The 19623-nt window shown below is 56.1% G+C and overlaps 2 protein-coding genes across 7 annotated transcripts in view; one reads left to right on the top strand and one right to left on the bottom strand.

Moving 5' to 3' along the window:
• Positions 1-1080: 1080 nt before the first annotated feature.
• Positions 1081-19623, bottom strand: part of FAM78A (family with sequence similarity 78 member A) — a 19619-nt gene continuing 1076 nt past the window's right edge. For 2 of the 5 annotated variants that reach the window (XM_049114398.1, XM_049114396.1), the window contains exon 2: positions 1081-4307. In XM_049114398.1, the coding sequence (XP_048970355.1) occupies positions 3779-4159 (381 nt within the window). In that variant the 5' untranslated portion in view covers positions 4160-4307 and the 3' untranslated portion in view covers positions 1081-3778. Of the gene's footprint in view, positions 4308-15655; positions 16402-18023; positions 18285-18306; positions 18495-19623 lie in introns of those variants that run through there. The other 3 variants (XM_049114399.1, XM_049114397.1, XM_025475520.3) reach the window with 3 other exon arrangements.
• The window catches only part of PLPP7 (phospholipid phosphatase 7 (inactive)), a 24997-nt gene continuing 23544 nt past the window's right edge, over positions 18171-19623 (top strand). For both annotated transcript variants that reach the window (XM_049114393.1, XM_049114394.1), the window contains exon 1: positions 18171-18820. The gene's annotated coding sequence lies outside the window, so the exon portion shown is untranslated. The remainder of the gene's footprint in view (positions 18821-19623) is intronic.

Below are 19623 nucleotides of genomic sequence, written 5' to 3'. Positions count from 1 at the left end.
GGGGCCCCTTATCCTCTGTAGCAATGCCGAGGGGCCACCGGCAACCCTGGAGGATGAGCCTGTGGTCTGCAGCCAACCGGCTAGCCCCTCCTCAAATGGAATGAGCTGGACTCACTGTGGGCATCAGGGAACTGATTGCTGCACAAAACCTTCCTGGGGGAGCAGGGGAGAAAGGCATTTCCTTCCTCAGGAGCCCAGGATGGATGGAGTCAAAGGCACAGGGCCTTCTTAATAGTCATGATAATTATTGAGCACCAAATGTATGCTCTGTAGCAACATGCCACGATTGAGGGTATGCAGCGATAAGGGTTTGGGCTCTGCATCCAGGGTTCAAACTCTGACTCTGCCTCTTGCCAGATGCGTGGCCCTGGGCAGCTCCTGCTGTCTCTCAGCTCCGCCATCTGTGAAATGGGGACCTTAAGAACACCTGGAGACCAAGTAGAATGTTCACCACATATGTTCACCACATCAGCTTGGAGGCAGCTACTCAGAGAATCCCTGCTTCCCCTACAAGGTAAATGGAGCTCAAAGGGGCTCAGTGTCTTCCCCAATCCCATACAAATTGCCTTGAATCCATGGTCCACCTCAGAGCCCACACCCACTCTAGGACCTCTGGGCTCATCCTCTCCCAACCTTTCACGAGAAAGTTCTCATTAGAAGAAAAGTGTTTACTATGAGGGCCCTGACTCCATGCCACCACCTTTCATCAGCTGCTGGCTGTGGGCAGGGCACAGAGCCATGTTCTAGACTGACACTGTCCTGGCAGCCGTTTTTCTGAGGACGGTTTGCGAGTCCCATCTGAACACTAACTCCCCCTCATCACATGGGTTTCTACGGTTTGACAAAAAGCCGAGCTGCCCCCATGTCCTGCCTCCACCTCAAGCCTGCTGTCCTTCCTCCACACAGGGCACCAGCCAGGGGCACTCTGGGCGGAACTTGAGGTCCCAGGGCTACGGGCAGCAGAGGATGCATGAACAAAGTGACCTGCCTCCAAACACCCTCACTCCCATGGCCAGAACCCCAGGCCATCAACCCCGAAATGAACCACCACTTTAGAAACATCCAGATCCTAGGCAGGCCTACTTTAAAATTACATTTTATTTCTCTTTGTGAAGATTTGTTGTTTCTTTTTTTAAAAAATTTAACTTTACATATTCTTCAAGAGTCTTGTGCCTCCTGGTAAGTGCATTGGTTTGTTTTCACAGTACTCTCCATGACCACGGATAGTCCTTATTGCTGGAGGAGTGTGTCCACACCAGGGGAGAGGGACACCAGGGGGATTGGGGACCCAGGTGAGAAGCCCAGGGTCTGTGCTCCTGACAGGGAGGAGGCCCAGGGGCCAAACCCAGGCTAAGCCCAGTGTCCTGGGCCAGACCTGTGGCCTCTCCAGGGCCTTTCAAGCCCTGTCTCCAGAAGGGCCAGGAGGGTCAGAGAGAAAGGGGTGCAGGAGGGGCGGGATGAGTCAAGGAGCAAGGTGAGCTGGGGCCCAGGCATGCAGTAGGCGGAGGGAGGCAGCCAGAGTAGCTTTGCCCCCTCCTAGTGGGCACAGCACTGGTCCCTGGCAAGAGGGCTTGCTCACACTCAGCAGGTACGTGTTTGGGGGACTCTGCCCACAACAGCTCAGGACCACTCGTTACTGTCCTCTCCTGCTCCCACCCCTAGGGCAGTAAGAACCCCTTAGTGATGACCCCGCCCAGAACCTGAACTCCAGCCTCCGACCCCTCACCCAGGGCCCTTCCTCCCTTTTTTAGTGCAAGAAAGACCTGAGTGCAGAGAAGGGCCGCTCCATTAGGAGGCCAGGTCCTGTCCACAGCAGCAGGACACCAGCAGCCTAGCCCCTCCCAGGCCCTTCCTTGGGAGGTAGAGCTGGGACCCATCATCCCCCCTCACTTGAGGCTATGGCCTCTCTGGGTGACGGGGTCTCCGTACACACCAAGGGGAACGGGCAGTTTCCAGGGGAAAATCTTGGGCCTGACAAAGGGGTTCCCCATGCAGCACACGGGCGACACAGACATGTTTCTGATCTGGTTGTTCCAAGATAGCTGTGGACCTGCTATCAGGAGCAGGGCTGGGAGACAGATGGGACGTTAAGCACCCCTTGACTAAGTTACAATGCCACGTGGTTAAAGGAGCAGATCAAGGTGACCCACGTCCTCCCACGTTGTCACTGGGACTCCTACAAGTGGCTCATCTGCAGCAGAAATGAATTATTTTTCTTTTCTGATGATTTTCTGTACTTGGGTATTATTAGTTCAAATGCAGGGCGGGGTAAAGTAGCTGTGGGGTTCAGCAGGTTTGAGGAAGGGGGCTTCCGTGGGGTAACCCCCATCTGCAAGCAGGCATCAAGGCAGACATTACTAAGAAAGCTTAGTGTCGCTCAGGACCATCCTAGGGCTCTGCAGGGCCCTGGAACCGAGGGATAGTGGCCCTCTGGACTAGCCACGCTGTCGACCAGCCTCTGGAGCGGCCCCAATGCCTGTCAACTATGTCCCCATGTAACCCCCGCCAACTCCCTGGTCTGCTTCACAGTGGGGCACCTGTGATGGCCTTTCTGGCCTCTCCCCAGATCCAGGACCGCCTATCCTGGGTGCCCCCCTGGGCAGCTTCCCCCCACCTCCAACACTGGTGCCCAGAACCTGTCTGCAGCTTCTCCCAGAGTACCTGGGAGGGGCATCCCCTGAGAAGGAGCCAGTAGGAAAGTTGCCTGCCTTCCTTACCTTCAGACTAAATCTGGCTCAAGGTGGCTGGCCCTCCAGGCATTTGGGGCCAGTGTGGACAGAAAAGGAAAAGCTATAAAACACTTAGATGTGCCGACGGACGCATCCGTGGCTGGGTGCTGAGGACTGAGATGGCGAGAACCACTGAGGCTCAACCCTCCCTCTCTCCTCCCAGATTTACCCCAGGCAAGTTAAGGCTGACAGAAGAGAGACCAGAGAAGCAGCCCCAGCAGGTCTACCCCAACAGAGCGCACAGGTACCTCTGCAGGTATGGTGGGGTGGGGGGTTCCCACCAGAGCCTGAGAGAAGGGGCTCTGCAGATGGTCAGTCTCGGTTTCAGCAGAAATAAAAGAACAAGTAGCTGGTTTTAGGTCTAAATCTGTCCCCCTGCCCCTCTGCCAGGACACCTGGGAGCAGGGCACAGGTGCCTCTCTGCTCCCTGGCCCTGCCCCCCCCCCTTCACCTGTAGCCGAAAATAAACAGTCTGGTAGAAAAGAGATCCTGCTTTCTTTGTCTGTTTTGGGCTTTTTTCCTTTAAATTTAGCTTAAGGCAAAAGTTTGGCAAAGCGAGTCTAGGTAAGGCCGCGTGACAGAGGACGAGGGGAGCTGCCATGGGGGGCCGCCACTCACAAATCAGCAGCAGGTGCCGGTCAGTGTCACAACCAGCTCCGCCTCCTCCCGCCCCTGAACCTCTTAAAGAGGTGTTTTTTAAAAAAAAAAAAAAAAAAAAAGAGAGAGAGAGAGAGAGAGAAGAAGAAGAACTGAAAAAAGCAGTTGTTTCAGGGAGTCTTGCAAAGTGAATGATAGAAACTGCCAGGAAAGGAGACTCAGGGTGAAGGGGGGACGTGGGGTTGGGTGTCCCGGCCGGGCCTCCCCCTCCCCGAAAGGAAGCAGGTGCCAAGAGGGCTGGGGAAGGCCATCCCGGGGCATTTGCACAGTGAGATCCGCCCGCTCGAGAAGGTAGAGTGGTTGTATTTTGCTGAATGACTAAAGAGTCCGTGTGGGTGTTGTTGGAGCAGTGTTATTATTTGAGTCTATGGCCTAGCAGGGCACCCTGGCTGTTACCGGTGCTTGGGCGGGATCACCACCAGTGGCTGCCCGTACTTGGGCCGCCACATGAGGACCTGAGCATCGTTGGCATTGGGCTTGACCAGGGCGCTGGGTGGTATCGGCTCGTTCTTGCTTAGGATTTTGGGCTGGTCCTGGGCGATGGGCTCCCGCAGCCTGGCACGCTGGCCCAGGGGGCGGTTGGGGTTCACCTCGATGCTGAGCTGCATGCGCCAGTGCAGCGTCTGTAAAATGATCATGTCGTTGGTTGAGGTGTTGGTGGCCACCAGCCACGTGGTGAAGCTCTGGTCCCGGTAGATGTTGGTCAGTTTGGCCACGTTGCTCTCACTGACGGGCACGGCCCATGTGACGCTGGGATAGAAGTTGTCGTTCATGCTGATGATGAACTTGGAGTCTCTCTTGGTGGGGCCTACAATGGTGCATGTCTCTGTGGTGTTGCCGTACCAGGGGTAGTTCACCCCGTCCGAGTCACTAATGGCCTCGATCTTGCCCTCCTGGAGGTCTGGGAGCTCCCAGCTGGACCTGAGGACAGGAAGGCCAGTTTACTCAGTCAGCCACCCACAAGGCTACGTCCCGGGGGGCCAGACGAGAAACAGACATCCACTGTCACGTCTGGGCTCCCCCAGACACAGCCCCCGTCAAAGCCACATCCTGTTCTCCTGCATCATCTCGTATCGGTCATTACTACTAGTCCTATAATAATAGCTCCTAGACAGAAGAGGACGCCAGCCTGTCGAACAGCTCCGAGGACACTCACTCCCGTGTGGCCAAGGGGACAGCACCATCTGGGGAGCCCACCCCTCGGACACTCATCCACAATCACGTCCATCCCGCCAGACAGACACAACAAAGCCGGGGGTGAGGGTGGCTTTTTCCCAGGTAGTGGGGCCCAGACCCCAGGCAGCTTGGCTTCGTCCAGCACTGCTTCCACCTAAGCACCTATAATACCAAAGCTTGGGACATTTTCCACCCAGAATCCTGCACAACCCAGTAAGCCAGCAGTGCTCTCCAGGACATAACTACTTCACAAAACACACTCCTGTTCACAGCAGCATTATTCACGAGGGCCAAAAGGTGGGAGAAACCCAAGTGTCCATTGACAGGAGAATGAATAAACAAAACGGGGTCTAGCCACACAACGGAATATTATTCAGCCCTAGAAAAGAAGGAAATTCGTGATGTACTGTGGCATGTCTAAAGCCCAAGGACATCATGCTGAGTAAAATAAATCAGACACAAAAGGATAAATACCATATGATTCCACATATATGAGCTCCTTAGGGTGGTCAAACCATAGAAACAAGATGCAGAACGGTGGTTGCTGGGTGGGGGAGGAAGGGGCCCACATTTCACAGTGCAGAGTTCCAGGTGGAGATGGGAAACTTCTGGAAACAGACACACAATGATGTGCGTGTACTTAATGCCACCAAACTAAAAAATAGTTAAGATGGCCATTTTCGTCAGGTGTATCGCATTACCGTAAAAAGATGCACCCCTCTACCCAAATGCGTCATTTAATATGAGCAATTAGCAAATCTGGGGCCCCTCTGTGAGGGATGAATAGGAATGTGAAGTTGTTCATCTTCCTGCTTATTTCCTTTCTGTTTTGTGTTTATTTAATTGAAAAAGTCACAAATTAGGGTAACACCTGCCTACTAGGCCACCTCCTGCCCGGGGCCCTAAGCTCATCAAAGTCCAAGGGAACTGGGGCAGCAGCTCAGACGACCTCCCATGTCTGAAGTCCCCACCAGCCACCAAGGGCCCCCAGGCCACAGCAGCCATGGGCGGGTGGTGGCGGGGGTGAGCCTGCTGATCTGGCTCCCCTCTCAGGTAGGGGCCATGGGCCAGAGAAGGAGATTAGGGCCCCTGTCCTGGATTTCTTAGAAGTCCATGCCTTTGGCCCACTTGTACCCAGATGCCCAGAAGGCACCCCCTCTGTCCTCTCACGGTGGCTGTAATCACTCGCAAAAGGGTTTGTTTTTTTTTTAAGGCAGAAAGTAGGACATCTGCATGGCCCAGTCCGTTAGCCTCTGACTCTTGCCCTCAGCTTAGGTCATTGAGTTCAAGCCCTCAAATAATAATAATTAATAATTATAATAATAATAAGGCAAAGACTAAAGTTACAAAAGGAGTTTTGCTCTTCCATGGCCCCCTTTCACTGCCCAAGAGCTGGCTTGTTTTGAGGGGGTGGGAATCAGCACCAGAAGGTGCTCTCTCCCAGCCTCAGGTTTGCTTCCCTCCCCCAAGCCCCAAATGCCCGAGCCTTGGCTCGGTCACAGCCAGGTGATGGTCCTTGTGAGCTGGCAGACAAGCCGTGTCTCACATGGGTCTTACTCAGAACCAGGTCCCCAGGCATCTGTCCTCAAATCATCACAGGCCAACACGGGCTGTCTCCGCTCCCAGGAGTCCCAGTCCCACCCACCACCCCACCACACCCCTGGCAAGGTCGGGGAGCTCAGGTAAGAGCACAGCTCCTGGGGGACACAGACCAGCCTGGATCTAGTCCCGATCCAGCGACAAGCTCTAAGTCACAAATCTCCGATCCTCTGTTTTCTTATCAGTTAACTGTTGATAATCCTACCCACCTTGCAAGGTTTTTGTGATGATTAAATGCATCAGTATAAATGGCAATACATGGAAGCTTCCAGAAACCATGTGAGGGAGGTATTTAGAGGGCTGCCAGCCCTGACTGACCTGAAGCTTCTTTGGCCTCAGTTACAGTTTTTGGACAATACACGCATGGAAGGGAATGGATTCCATATAGTTATTGCGTCCCTCTAGGAATGACATCGGACTTCAAGGCAGACCCTCCATCCTTTGCTCCACGGCACAAAGGGGCGAGCAGGGACCCCGGCCTGCACACACTGAACCTTCTCCTTTTTGCACAGCAGAGATACTCTAGGTAGGCTTTGTTACACAGAGGCCACTGAAAGGTGTGAGCAAGTGTCCCAGGACCGCGCCTACACACAAGTGCTCAGCCAGTGGATCGACTAGGGGTAGAGGCATTTTGTAAGTGCAGATGCACCTGTTTCTGCCCACAGTTCACAGACTTTGATCCCATCTGCCCCCAGCAGCCTTCTCTCCAGATCCCAGGGTGGCTTATGTCCACCTTCGCACAGGTGAGGAGAAGACACTGGTCTCCCTTGCATCTACTACCCCCTTAATCTGTTCCCTGGCTTTTGCTGTCTTCCGGGCGTGACCAGCTAAAGAACTTGGGGGATTCAGTGCAAAGCAAAAACTCAAGATCACCTGTTCAAAAATTAAGAATTTCCATGCGGCAACAGCAGAGCACTGAACCATGTTAGGGGCCCTTCGGAGTCCGGGCCCAGGACAACCACACAGTCTGCACATCCAGGAAACTGACCTGCTGCCGTGGGCCGCCTGTCACACTGCTGCCCTCGTCCTCATAAGTGTGTGACTCCAAAGGACAGCAGGCAAGGCCAGGCTTGAAGCTGGACTTCAGAATGCTCTGGGATCTACTCACATCACATCAGCCTCCCTCACACCTGTTCCTGCAGCAGTCCCCATCCGTCATCCACTCACCAAACATTTGCAGAGCACCCATCATCACTGTTTACAGAGCAAACCGGAGGTCCCTGCACCCTCCAGGCACCTGGCACCATCCTTGATGCTTCCTCTCACCTCTGGATGCCCCATTTCTCCTTGCCTTCACCCTGGCCAGGACCTCCTCCCAGGTCTCCCAGCCTCTACCCCTGCCTCCTGAAACATTCCCCAAAAGCCTGAGTGATCTTTTAAAAACACCAATCTGGGCATCCCTGGTGGCTCAGCGGTTTAGCGCTGCCTTCAGCCCAGGGAGTGATCCTGGAGACCCGGGATCGAGTCCCACATCGGGCTCCCTGCATGGAGCCTGCTTCTCCCTCTGTCTGTGTCTCTGCCTCTCTGTATGTCTCTCCTGAATAAATAAAATCTTAAAAAAAAATAATAAAAACACCAATCTGTTTCACCATCCCTGCCTCCAACTCTGTTAAACCTGCCATAGTTCCTTGTGGCCCTTAAAGTTGATGCAGTCAAACCCCAGGACCCCTTGTGCTGCGTGTGCATGTGCATATACACACACACACACATCCATGCCCTCCCCAGGCTCCAGGCCCACCAGTACTCTCAGTTCCTCTAATGGGTCATGCCTCTCCTGTCACGGGGCCTTCTGCCAGGAGCAGTGCCCCTCCTCCTCCTGTGCCAGCCAGTGATACTCATGGCTCAGCCCTGGAGCCCCCCTGGGAAGCCCACCCTGACCCTACCCCCAAGGCCAAGTGGCCCCACATTCGACGCCACTCAGTCCTCGTCCTGCTGCTTCCTGGAATAGGCACAGGACTGATTAAATAATCATGTGATCGTTTGTTGATGATTTCAAGAGGGCAGGGGCCAGGCTTCCAGGATTTGCTCTGGTGCCTGGCCTGGAGTCAGTGACTGTGAGCAGCCTGCCCAGTCTCTCCTTCTGGGCCTGGGCCCCATAAGGGGGTCTCCTTACTGGGTTTAGAGTGCCTCAAGCTGCTCGTGTTTGTGCACTGTCTCACCTAGAGCAGCTGCCACTCAAATAGCCACTACCAGCACGGGGTCACCCCTGCAGAGATACCTGGTGACAGTGGTCATGTTCCCTAAGCACGTCGGATATACTAGGCATCCCGGGCATATACATCCGTCCATGCAGTGCTTCTCCTCAACCACCCTGGGGCCAAGACCAGAGAGCACGTTTTATAGAAGAGGCTTGCAGACAGTAGAGGCCTAACCACAAGACCACCAGGCCACAACCTGCAGCTGCAGTGAGTTCTTCCCCAGCAGCTCCCACAGACCCTCACTCAACACACACATGCATACACACATATGCACACATACACACATGGGACACACACACATGGACACAGACACACATCCACACACGAATTTATGCATACACACACAAGCTCTGAGTGGCCCAACTGACCGAGAATGTGAGTCTGAAGGGGTTATAGAAGGGCCTTCCCTGGGGGTGCCTCAGTGACTCAGTCAGTTAAGCATCAGACTCTTGTTTCAGCTCAGGTTAAGATCTCAGGGTCCTGGGATTGATCGGAGTCAGGCTCCACACTCAGTGGGGAGTCTGCTGCTTGGGATTCTCTCTCCAATCTTAAAAAAAAAGGGGGGGGCCTTCCCTGGAGACTGAGGAGGGATGGAGGCTGGGCTGTGCTGAGGGGCAACCATGAGGGCTGGGGAGCACTACTCTGTGGCTCCAGGCCCAGCTCCCTCCCAGGACTGGCCCAAGGCAGAGGCCCCTTGGTGGAAGGTGAAGGAACCCAAGGATGCCCAGGGCAGTGCCTTGGAGGGCAGGTGGGACCTGCACCTCTGTGATATTGGGAGACAGCAGCATACCTCTCCCATCGGCTCCAGGAAGAGCCTTGCCCATGCCAGGCAGAGGTGGTGAGCCGGTCCTGGGCGCTCTTCCCAGAGTGGATGGCCCCTCGCACCCCCAGGGTTCCCCACCTCTCCCAGGGCTCTGACTGCATTTTGAGTCCTGAACCCCAGAGCCAGACTGGCCCAGCCCACCAGGCCTCAGAGCAGAGTTTCCAAACTTTACATCTCTGTTCATATTGGTCCTGTCTACATATCTCCTGTATTATTAGTCACTTAACTTTTTTCTTTAAAATCAATCATTTTTTAAAAACTACATTTAGTTTTTTTCCTAAGAAACACATTGAAATAATGTGTTGGGTATGCTAGCTATATTTTTTTCTCTAATATAATTAGAATAAATATGTTGCTTTAAATTCAAATTATACTTAGGCTTAACTGAGTTCACTTAAATATTATTTCATATCCCACAATGGTGCCCATTGGATGCTCTGAGAAATTCATTCACAGACAAGGATTTGAGGCTTGAGGGCAAGAGGGCTGCCTGCACCAAGGCTGTTCTGCCCATACTGGCCTCAGGGCCCCAGATGGGTCACATGGGCACTTAGGGCTTATCTCTGCACCCCACACACACACACCAGTTTTACAGATTTCACAGTTTTGTACAATTTGCAAAAAGTGTAAATTCTGTAAAAGTTTGCAACTGGGAACCCAATTTCCCGACTTCTGCCCCATGTGGCTGCCCACTGGGCTGGCCCCTTCCCACCAGGCACCTGCTCTTTGAAGAAGGGTCTGGAGGTGTCCCCCCTCCCTGCCTGCTCCCAGGGTTCTCCCTAAACTCCAATCCTTCTGGGGCATGGCCTCCCTCTTTGTCCAGGCCATAGACCCCGGTCCCCCGGAAAGGACCAACGTGCCTGTATAACTTGAGTTTTTAATTATAAAACCTGTGCTTTACTTTTTATTTTTTTACTTTTTATGTTTTTACATTTTATTTATTTATTTGAGAGAGAGAGCAAGCATGAGTTGGGTGGAGGGACAGCAGAGGGAGAGGGAGAAGCCGACTCCCCACTGAGCAGGAAGCCGAATGCAGAGCTTGATCCCAGGACACCAGGATCATGACCTGAGTCAAAGGCAGACAACCAACTAAGTCACTTGGGTGCCCCAAAAGCTGTGCTTTTCTTTAAAAAAAAAAAAAAAAAAGATGTAGAGAAGAGTATAAAGTGAGAAGCAAAAGCCGTATCTTCTATGCCTTCCCCCACCTCGCTGAGGTTACTCACCACATTACACTTTGGTAAACATCCTTCTAGACCTTTCTCTGCACAGACACACAGTACATGTTCCCACTCACGGGGTTCTCTTTTTAACAAAAATGGGTTTCTACCCCACATATTTTACAACTTCTGTAAAGAAAGAAAATGCAACACTATGATCATGTTCCCCCATGGCGGCAGCTCTGTCTCTGCCTCATCCTTCGCAGTGGTCTCCCCATCTTCTGCACTGTACAGACTGTAAGTCCCTGACCCCCAGGTGGGCACTTGAATGGCGCCTGGCTCTCTGCAATTACAAACAGTGCTGGAGTTTTCAACCTCATACTTACATCCTTATGCCCTTGCTCTTCTGTTGTGCATTAGGCAAATTTTTTTTTTTTTTTTTTTTTGGTCAGGAAATTTTTTTAAACGCCTACTGTATGTCAGGCACAGGGCCAGGTGCTCCAAGTCTCTGTAAGACAAAATCTACAAGCAGAACAGCACTGAAGGGCATGTATGTTTGAAACTGTCAGAGATCCAGCCAAACTCATCACCTTCCAGAAGCTGCCTATGTTGTATCCCTGCAAACGGCGCATGAGGCTGTCCACATCCCCCCTCCCTGACATAGGGCGTGAATGATCAGGTTCATTTTTACCCAGATCGGATCAGCAAACAACAGAGGATCTCAGGATTTAATTTGTTATTTCCCTGATTACTATGGCCGTCAGGTCCCCCCAGGCACATCTCCGGGAGCAGCCAGCTTTTGTTTTCAGCACTCGGAAGGTGAGGGTTGGAGCTATCACTTGGCCAGGGCTGGTCCATGGGGAGCTCTCTCTGGGCTAGGCCATCCCCCCCACTTCCTCCTACCCTAAAGCCTGGAAACAAGGACTTCCCTCTCCTACGCACACCACCCTTGCCTCCGCCAGGGCCCAGCAGTTGGGGGAGGCCGCCTTCCGGTCCCAGAGAGGAAGCTTCATCCTCGATTGTTCTATGCGGGCCCGCGGCTGCAGGAAGAGGCCACGTGGTCCCCTGCTGGAGCAGAGCAAGACCCCTTGGGCAAGTGGCCTCAGCTCTCAGAGGTTGTTTCCTTGTTATAAAAAGAGGACCCCATGAGGTCCTGGGGAGACAAGAGAGGAAGGGGAGCCAAGGCAGCTGTGTACAGCACCCAGCTCCACTCTATCCACCCCACACCGCCTGAGGCTCCTTCCCACCAGCCTCCCAGACGGTCCTGACGGCAGGTGTCACCACATGTTCTGGCTGGACAGACCCTTCCTTGCAGTCTCATCACTCACGCTCTCACACCGTAGGCGGGTCTGCGAAACCCAACCCAGAAGAGAGCTCAGCTCTACTACAGCAATCTTTCTGCTGACTCCGCCAGACATGGCAGGATTAATAATGCACTAGTAGTAGCTCTGCCTTTGACAGGCCCACGGATGGAGTGCATGGACCGCGCCAGGCACTGTGCTGAGCTCTTACCACACATCATCTCATTTATTCCTCGCAACAACCCAGGGAGGAAAGGACCACTCTCCCCACCTCCTAGATGGGAATACAGAGGCTCAGGAGGGTTAAGAGACCAGCCCCAATTTCGCAGCATTAGTGCGGGGTCCACTAGGATCCACACCCTGCCAGGCCAGGGTGTGGGGAGGTGGCACCGTCCACCCACAGTGCCCCTCTCTGGAGCTGTTCTCCCCCCCCCTTCACCCCCAACTAGCCCTGGCCTTGGCCTCAGCCATGCGCCAGCCTCCCTGGGGGCTCCAGAGGAGGGCAAGCTAGGGACAATGTGAAGCGTCTCCCACACAGGCTAGAAATTGTGACTTGTCACTTAGAAGGCTGTGCCAGCTGACAGGTGGCGGTTGAGGAATCGTGGAAGATGGGGTTGTGGAGGCAGGTGTCTCCAACAGTTTGGAGGGGAGGTGGCTTTTAAAGTAATGTGGGTTGGACGAACACCATATAGAATCCTGTGAAGCTGGCACGGAGAGACTCGCCATTTTATAGCTCTCGTCTGTAGGAGTCAGGGTATTACTGAGGTGGTGTGCATGATTGTTCCGCTTCAAATAGTTCAAACCCAGGATGTCATTCTAAAAAGTTCTCCTAGATTAGAGATTAATTTTAAGCAGGGATAACGTGCAGGGGGTATTATGGGCTTTGGTTAAGTATTTGGAATTAATATTTTGAATACAAGCCCATTTGTAAAGGACAGAAGCCCTCACCTTCACCTTTGCCACCTGGCTGCCCTCTCTCCGGGACCACTAAGGCCCAGGGCGTGGGTTTCATTTTAATTATTCCGATTGTGAGGGTCTAGTCCAGTGGTTCTCAGTCAGGGGTGACTCTGTACCCGTCCGGGGGACACAGGCAATGTCCGGGGACAGTTTGGCCATCCCAGCAGGGGTGGAGTGCTCCTGGCATAAGGTGGGCAGAGTCTGCAGTGTGCAGGATGGGGGCAGCTGTGGCCCGCCTGTGGTCTCTGCTCCATCCCACCTGACCACCCCTCTCTTTCTGTCATATCTCGGGGCTTATAAATATGAAAAAGCAGAGTTTGGGGTTGGGAAGCACCTAAAATGCTTCCATTTACACTCAAGAAGGGGCAGACATCGGGCTTTCTCTAAAGGAACCCTTCTCATTTCCAGAGAGTGCTGGTTGGATACTGAGCTCTGCCCACAGATCAGAGGAGCCACATTCTCTGGTAATTCCACTTTTTAATACGATTCCACCGATTAGTACTAAGTCGAGCCGCTTCCAACTCGGTGTCTCAACCACAGGGTGATCACCCAGAGCTGTCCTCTCACGGGGAGCTCTTTCCTTATCCCCCCTGACAGCTGACACATGGCACAAAATGAGGAGCCAGGGCCCCAGAGCCAGCGTGGTTGGTTCTTCTGCCCCTGGGCCTAAGCCCGGGACGGATAGGTGCACACGGCCCCTGCCAGGGAGCCTTAGTCTCTGCCCTCTCTCAGAGGCTAGTCCTGCCCAGGCTGGGAGTTGGGGCCCAAGGAGGACGGGTTAGGGAACACAGGCCGCCCCTCCACCAATGCACTGCCATGCTGTAAGAGGTGCCCCAGGGAGGGGCAAGGAAACATAAGGGAAGCCAAAGGAGAGCAAAGACAACGGCCTTCAACTTCCGAAAACTCAAATCATCCATGACTTGGACTATTTTTAAACGTTTAAAAGTGGGCGCTGTGTCAAAGAGGGAGACCCGGGCTCCAAGAAACTTCAGGACCAGGAGAGGTTTGCACCTGTCTGGGTTCTGCAGTCTCAGCTGGGGTTCTGAAGGCCTTGCAGACTTGAAGGCTCACCCCTGGGGTTAAAAGAATGATGGTCACGGTAACAACAACATTTAAGATGACAACCTTGGGCTTGGAGCAGTGCCGACCACCCGTCAAATGTCACCTCCCCTAATTCTCACAATAAGGGGGGGCGGGGGGAGGGGGAGGGCTGTAACTGGCCCTGTTTGCAGACAAGGAAACCAAGGGCCAGAGTGACTAAGGTCACACCCTGGAAAGTGGCAGAGCCTGGACTCCTGCCCAGGTCTGCTTGACTGCAGTCTAGGTGTGCACCAGGCACCTCTAACCAGGAACCAAGGGCTGGCACAGAAAGGAAAAGTCATCTCAGGTCTCCAGCCTCAGGCCCGGCCTGCTCCTCACCACTGCTCCTCGCCACTGCACACTGTGTCTGTCTCAACCTCCACCCCCCGCTGCCCCCCCCAACTCTCCCCACTTCCTTCCTCCCGGCCGTTCACTCACTCGCTCACTTGTTATCTTTCCGAAAGACCCTCTGCCTTCCCACCACTTCTAGGGAAGAAGACGAGCTTCACCTAAAAGCCCTAGAAAAAACCTTTGTGTGTTGTCAGTTGTCCCAGATCCTCTACAAAGTCCAAGAAAGCTTCCAGCTTAAGTAAGGCTTCCTAAGAAAGTCCACACTGAATAACTAAGAGTCAGGTTTCCCTTCTTACAATGGAAAGTCAGCCCCCGCCTGGGTTCCCAGCCACTTTTGAGAATTAAAAGGCTTTGGGTATAGACATCAGGTTGACAGAGGGACATGCCCCCCCATGCACCTCTGTGGGGTGATCTTGGTTACACCCTCGTTCTATACTTTACCACCTCCTTCTTGTTTCCCTCCCAACCTCAGAGGCGCCCCAGGAGTCATTAAGTGGGGAATCGACAAGATCTGGCATCCTGCCACCCTCCATGCCCTCTTCACCCCCTCTAATTTCGGGGGTCACCCAGGATGTTCTGAAATCAGTGAAAGGGTCCAACTCCCAGGGAATCCCCTGCTCCACTCCTCACTTGGAAGAACTGGGAAGCAGTGTGCAGGCCATGCACCCGGAGAGGCCAGCTGCAGGGGGAGTGTCCACAGCCAGGCCCAGGCACAGGTTGGGGGCTCCCCTCAGGGCCTGCCTAGCTCTCTCAGAGACTTATGCTCGTCTACGGCCATACCACCCTGAACGCGCCCGATCTCATCAGAGACTTGTGCTCCAAAACAGCTATTTTCACCGTCTTATCTTAGGGCGGCTGTGAAAGCTAAGTTGCTTTCCTTTCTGTCTATACCGGGGATGACCATCTCTAGGGCCAGAGAACATGCCAGGAAAGAAGACTCAGGCCTCCTGTGTCCTGCACCGTGACATGCATTGTCCTGGGAACATTCTGGAGACCAGGCTGGAGAGAAGAGGCCAGTAGGCTCCTCTCAGCCTTCTGGACACTGACACTGGATGTCTACATAGAAGGGCCTCCTGCCTTGGGGAGAGAAAAACGCTACTCCGTGAAGCAAACTAGATTTCTAAGACTAGCCACCCTCTCAAATGAAACAGCATACACTGTAGGAATAGCAAAGCGTGCCCCCAGGTCCCGATGTGCCTATGAAAACACTCCAGAGACCAGATCAAACCCAGCACAGAGCACTGTACGAATAACCCCCATTCTCATTCTGAGTGTCCGCCACGGCTGCCTCCCTGGGAGGCCTGAGCCTGGGGTCCAAGCCTCAGCCTCTCGAATGGCCCCAGGACGGCATGCTTGTTTGCCAAAGAGACACCTGGTGGAATGCACCTCTGCTTTCTCAGCATCTTACAGGGAAGGACACAGGAACCCCCAGGGCCGGTGACCCCAGTCAGAATCAACAGGCAAAGCCTTGAGGAGATCACCTGGCCAAGGAGGACTCAGAGGCCACTTCCATATCTGCCTAAAGCCTCCCTCCGGCCCCCCTCCAGCCCCCTAGCCCCCACACCCCAGGCCTCCAAAGTCCCCACCCCGAGCAGCCCCCTAAAACTTGCACCTGGGCCATACTCACATGCCCTGCTCCCCATACTGGTTGTAGAACTCCATGTGGCTGCACGCCTGAATCCAGCCGACAATCCAGGTCTCTTTCTTAGGGATGGGTGGCATGACCACCTGGGCCGAGGCACGGAAGTGGGGCGTCCGATAGCGCAGCACCACGCTGGAGGACTCATCGATGCTGGTGGGGATGGGGTCGATAGAGGCTTTCACATCAATCACCGTGATACCTTCCCGGAAGACTCTGGCTTTGCCCCCGATGCTCTGAATACAGCCCATGGCACACAGTACAGCTCTGATCTCCAGGGAAGGCCAGCAGTCCCAGAGGAAACTGGGCATTGAAAGGACGGAGGCTGCCAGACCCAGCGCAGACAGGACTGCTCTCCAACCTCAAATCTCAAGACCGATATCCATAGGATAGAAAATTCACTGAGTGCAGGGGGTTTGCATATCACTATCTCGGGCCTGTTTATAAATAAGGATTTTGCTGCATTTCAAGAGCCCCAGGTTCTCTCTTCTTCTCCTAGCAGTGGACAAAAATCACCGATATTCTTTGGGTTTAAAAAAAGGAAAGTCTGGAGGTTAATGGATAATCATGTTGTTCGGACATCCAGCCCTTCCGTGCCTCACACGCGGGGAACGCAGCCCGGAGACGCTCCCTGAAGTCTTGGGGCGAAGAAGGCGAATGCCAGCAGACACATAAATGAGGAAGGCTCGTCCCCCTGCGCGGTGCACAAGTCCGACTTCCTGGCCGCCCGCCTTCCGCACGCGCTCGCTCGGGGCACACGCGCCGGCCCGCCGGCCCGGCCCCGGCCGCTCGCCCGACCGGGCCAATCAATGGAAGCGCAGTCTCTGCTGGAGCGCGGAGGCCCGGGCGCCCTCGGGGGCGAGCGCCGACCCGCGGCTTCCAGGAGGCGAGCGCCGGGCTCCCGCCGCCCGCGGGGTCCCCGTGGGCGCCCACTCGCGGGCGCGGGCCGACGCCCCCACGCGGGCGCACCGCGTCCCCCCGCCGCTGTCGCTGTCGCCGCCCGCCGCCCGCCGCCCGCCGCCGCGCGGGGCTCCGGGGCCGCACTCGGGCCGCCGCCTGGCTCGCCGCGGCCGCCGAGAACCTGGTGGGGGGTAGAAGGGACGGGGCGTCAGGGCCCGCCGCAAAGTTGAACCGAACTTTGCTGCGGGGGGCGCGCGAGGCGGCGACGCGTGTGCGCGGGGCGCGGGCTGCGGCGCTGACGGCACAGCTCTGGGCGGTCTCCCCGGAGGCGGCGGCCCCCCCAGCACCCGCCCGCCCCGTCAGTGGCGGCTGCACGACCGCGCGCACCAGCGAATAATCGCCGCCCGTGACATCTCCGCTGACACCCTCCCGGCCCAGGGGTGGCGTGGCGGGAGTGGGGGCGGCGACCGGTTGGCCTGCAGTGGGCCGCGTGGACTTGCCGGCCTTGGCACAGCCCCCACCACCTCGCCAGCGGCGCCGGTCCCTCCGGCCCCCTGGGGGCGCAGTGTCACCCCGCACACCGGTCTGACCCGGCCGGGATCCCCCGACCCCGGAGGGCGCCTCTGCCCCCACCCTAGCCAGCCCCGAGCGGCCCCGGGTCCCCCGCGCGTCGGGCGCGCTCGCCGCCGCCGGGAACTTTGGCGTGCACGCCCCCACCCGGGCGGCGCCGCCGACTCACCTGCCCCTCGGGCCGCTCCGCGGGGCCCGGACGCCGCCCTCCGGACGCCCCCGCCCCCCGCCGCGGGTTCGTCCTGGGGCGTCCCCCCTCCCCCGGGCAGTGTCCTTTGGCTCTACTGGGGTCCCGGGCGGCCGTGGGCGCCCCCGACCGCCACCTCCTCCTAGTTCGGGGCTGCCGGCGGGGTGGCCGGGGGCGGAGGGGTGAGGCTCGGGGCTCTCTCGCCCCCACCCCGCGCGCCCGCTTTATTTTACGATCATTGCGAGCGCGCGATCGCCGCTCAGCCCCGCCGCCGCGCCGCAGCCGCCTGGCGCGCCCCGCGCTGCCTCGCTCCGCCGCAGCATCGGAAAGGCAACCAGGTCAAACTTTGCAGAAACTCAGCCCCTGCGCCGGCCTGGCCCCAGCGTCCGCCCGCAGCCGCCGGCCGGAGCGCAGCGCACGCAGGGACCGCCGGCCGGAGCGCAGCGCACGCAGGCACCGCCACCCGCTCGCCGGCCGCGCGAGGATGCAGGTCCGCAGGCGGCGGCGGCGGCGGCGGCGGCGGCGGGCGGCGCCGCCTCCTCCTCGCCGCCCGCCCTGCTCTCCACCCTCGCTCCCCGCACACAGCCCGCCCTCCCCCTGCTAAACCTCTCCCCGGCTCCCCCCACCCTCGCTCTCCCTCTGCAGCTTGTGGGGAGCTGAGCCTCTCCTTGCATAAACGACATTTCCTTTTTGGCTAACCCCAGGAATTCTGGGTAGTGTAGTTCAGCTTCTGTCTCGGGTCCAGGTGGGCAGCCTCTCTGGGGAGGTCCTGGTATTGCACGGTCCTAGTATTCCTGGCCACGGTGAGGTGAGGCCGAGGCTGGGCCGAAGCAGTGCAGGGGCCCTGGGAGGCTCCAGGCCGGGAGGCTTGGGGTAGAGAAGTCTGGGGATAGGATCCCTGGGACTGAGCCTCTAGGCCCCCTGACAGGTGATCAGGCCCTTTGGGTCCCAGCTGTGATCAGTGTTATACAAGCTTCATTACTTCAGCAGCCAGCAGCCAGAGGGAGGTCTCTTATGGGTACTTCACAGAGTAGGAATCCAAAGCTGGGAGACCCCAGAGACATGCCTGATACCCCACCCTGGCAGGTGTCCCAGCTGATACTGGAACCCCAGAAGTCTGAGTGCAGAGGTCCGAGGAGGGTTTGACCCTGGACAGCCCTGTGAACCTCCCTAAGCGACCTCAGGCCAATAGCCCCACCCCCATCGTACAATTTACTCCCCTAGGGAAAGGCCAGGTGGTTTGTGACATCAGAAAACCTGGCAAGCCACATTAGAGCAATGCTCTGCCTCCCCACCCCCGTGATTCTGACTTCCAAAGGTCCCCACAGCCAGCTGGGGAGCAGGTCGTTGGGCCATTCTCCAGCCAGAGCATCTTGAGTGCCAGTGAGGGCAGGAGCTGGAGAGGGAGGATTCGAGCCACTTTGAGGTCTCTTCTTTGAGGGATGATCAGCCAGGTCAGGTGATCTGTCGCATGTCAACATCAGCCTAGACCACAGGTACCTTATTTCTCATCCTGCTGACTGAGACCCAGGGAAGGTGGCCCTCATGACCTGTTTTCTGCTGCAGAGTAGAACCCCAGACAGCACAGGTCTCCCAGGGACCCCGTGTAAATGTCCATTTCCAGGACGATTTCCCTGGCCTCGTAATGCATACTGGTCTCTCCCAAAGCATTCTGCCCTTCTGGGACTCACTACAGCCCTCAACACCTCCTTTGCCACCAGATGATTATTATGCAATTCAGTTTATATGCAGGTAAGATATCCCTTGGGGATGTCTATCCCATCACCCCAGTACCCGGAACTGAGCAGACCCCACTGGCTAGGTACTCCCCGAGGTACAGATGCCATTCTGCCGACAAGGGCTTGTGTGCTCTGTGAACATGTGCTGAGCTGCACACTTTTCTCATTTGATGTGAAGAGGACAGAGGCCAGAGCCTTAACCTTCTCAATAAATAGCCAAACCCCTAGAGATGATGCTGCCTGAGTACACACTGACCCTGAGAGGTGGGCTATACAGAGACCGTGGGGGGCTGGGGACAGGAGCTCTTCAGAGTCTGGATTCCCAACCAGATCTGGCCAAGTCCAAAGCCCATTCAATTCCTTCCTCCGGGGATGCTGCCCTTGCCAGCTGGGGCCAGCCCCTCTGAACAGGATGGAACTGACGAACTGATCCCTAGACTTCCCTATCTCTCGTGAGTCCCACGGGAAGAGGTGCTCAGGTGCCCACAGGGTGAGGACTCTTGCAAAATAGAAGCCCCCTCCCTATTAAGCTCAGCCCCAGAGACTCCTCCCCTACACAC

Source organism: Canis lupus, chromosome 9 (assembly GCF_003254725.2).
Source record: "Canis lupus dingo isolate Sandy chromosome 9, ASM325472v2, whole genome shotgun sequence".
NCBI lineage: Eukaryota > Metazoa > Chordata > Mammalia > Carnivora > Canidae > Canis > Canis lupus.
The sequence above is the reverse complement of the archived record's forward strand: the minus strand, read 5'-3'. Positions and strand labels throughout refer to the sequence as shown.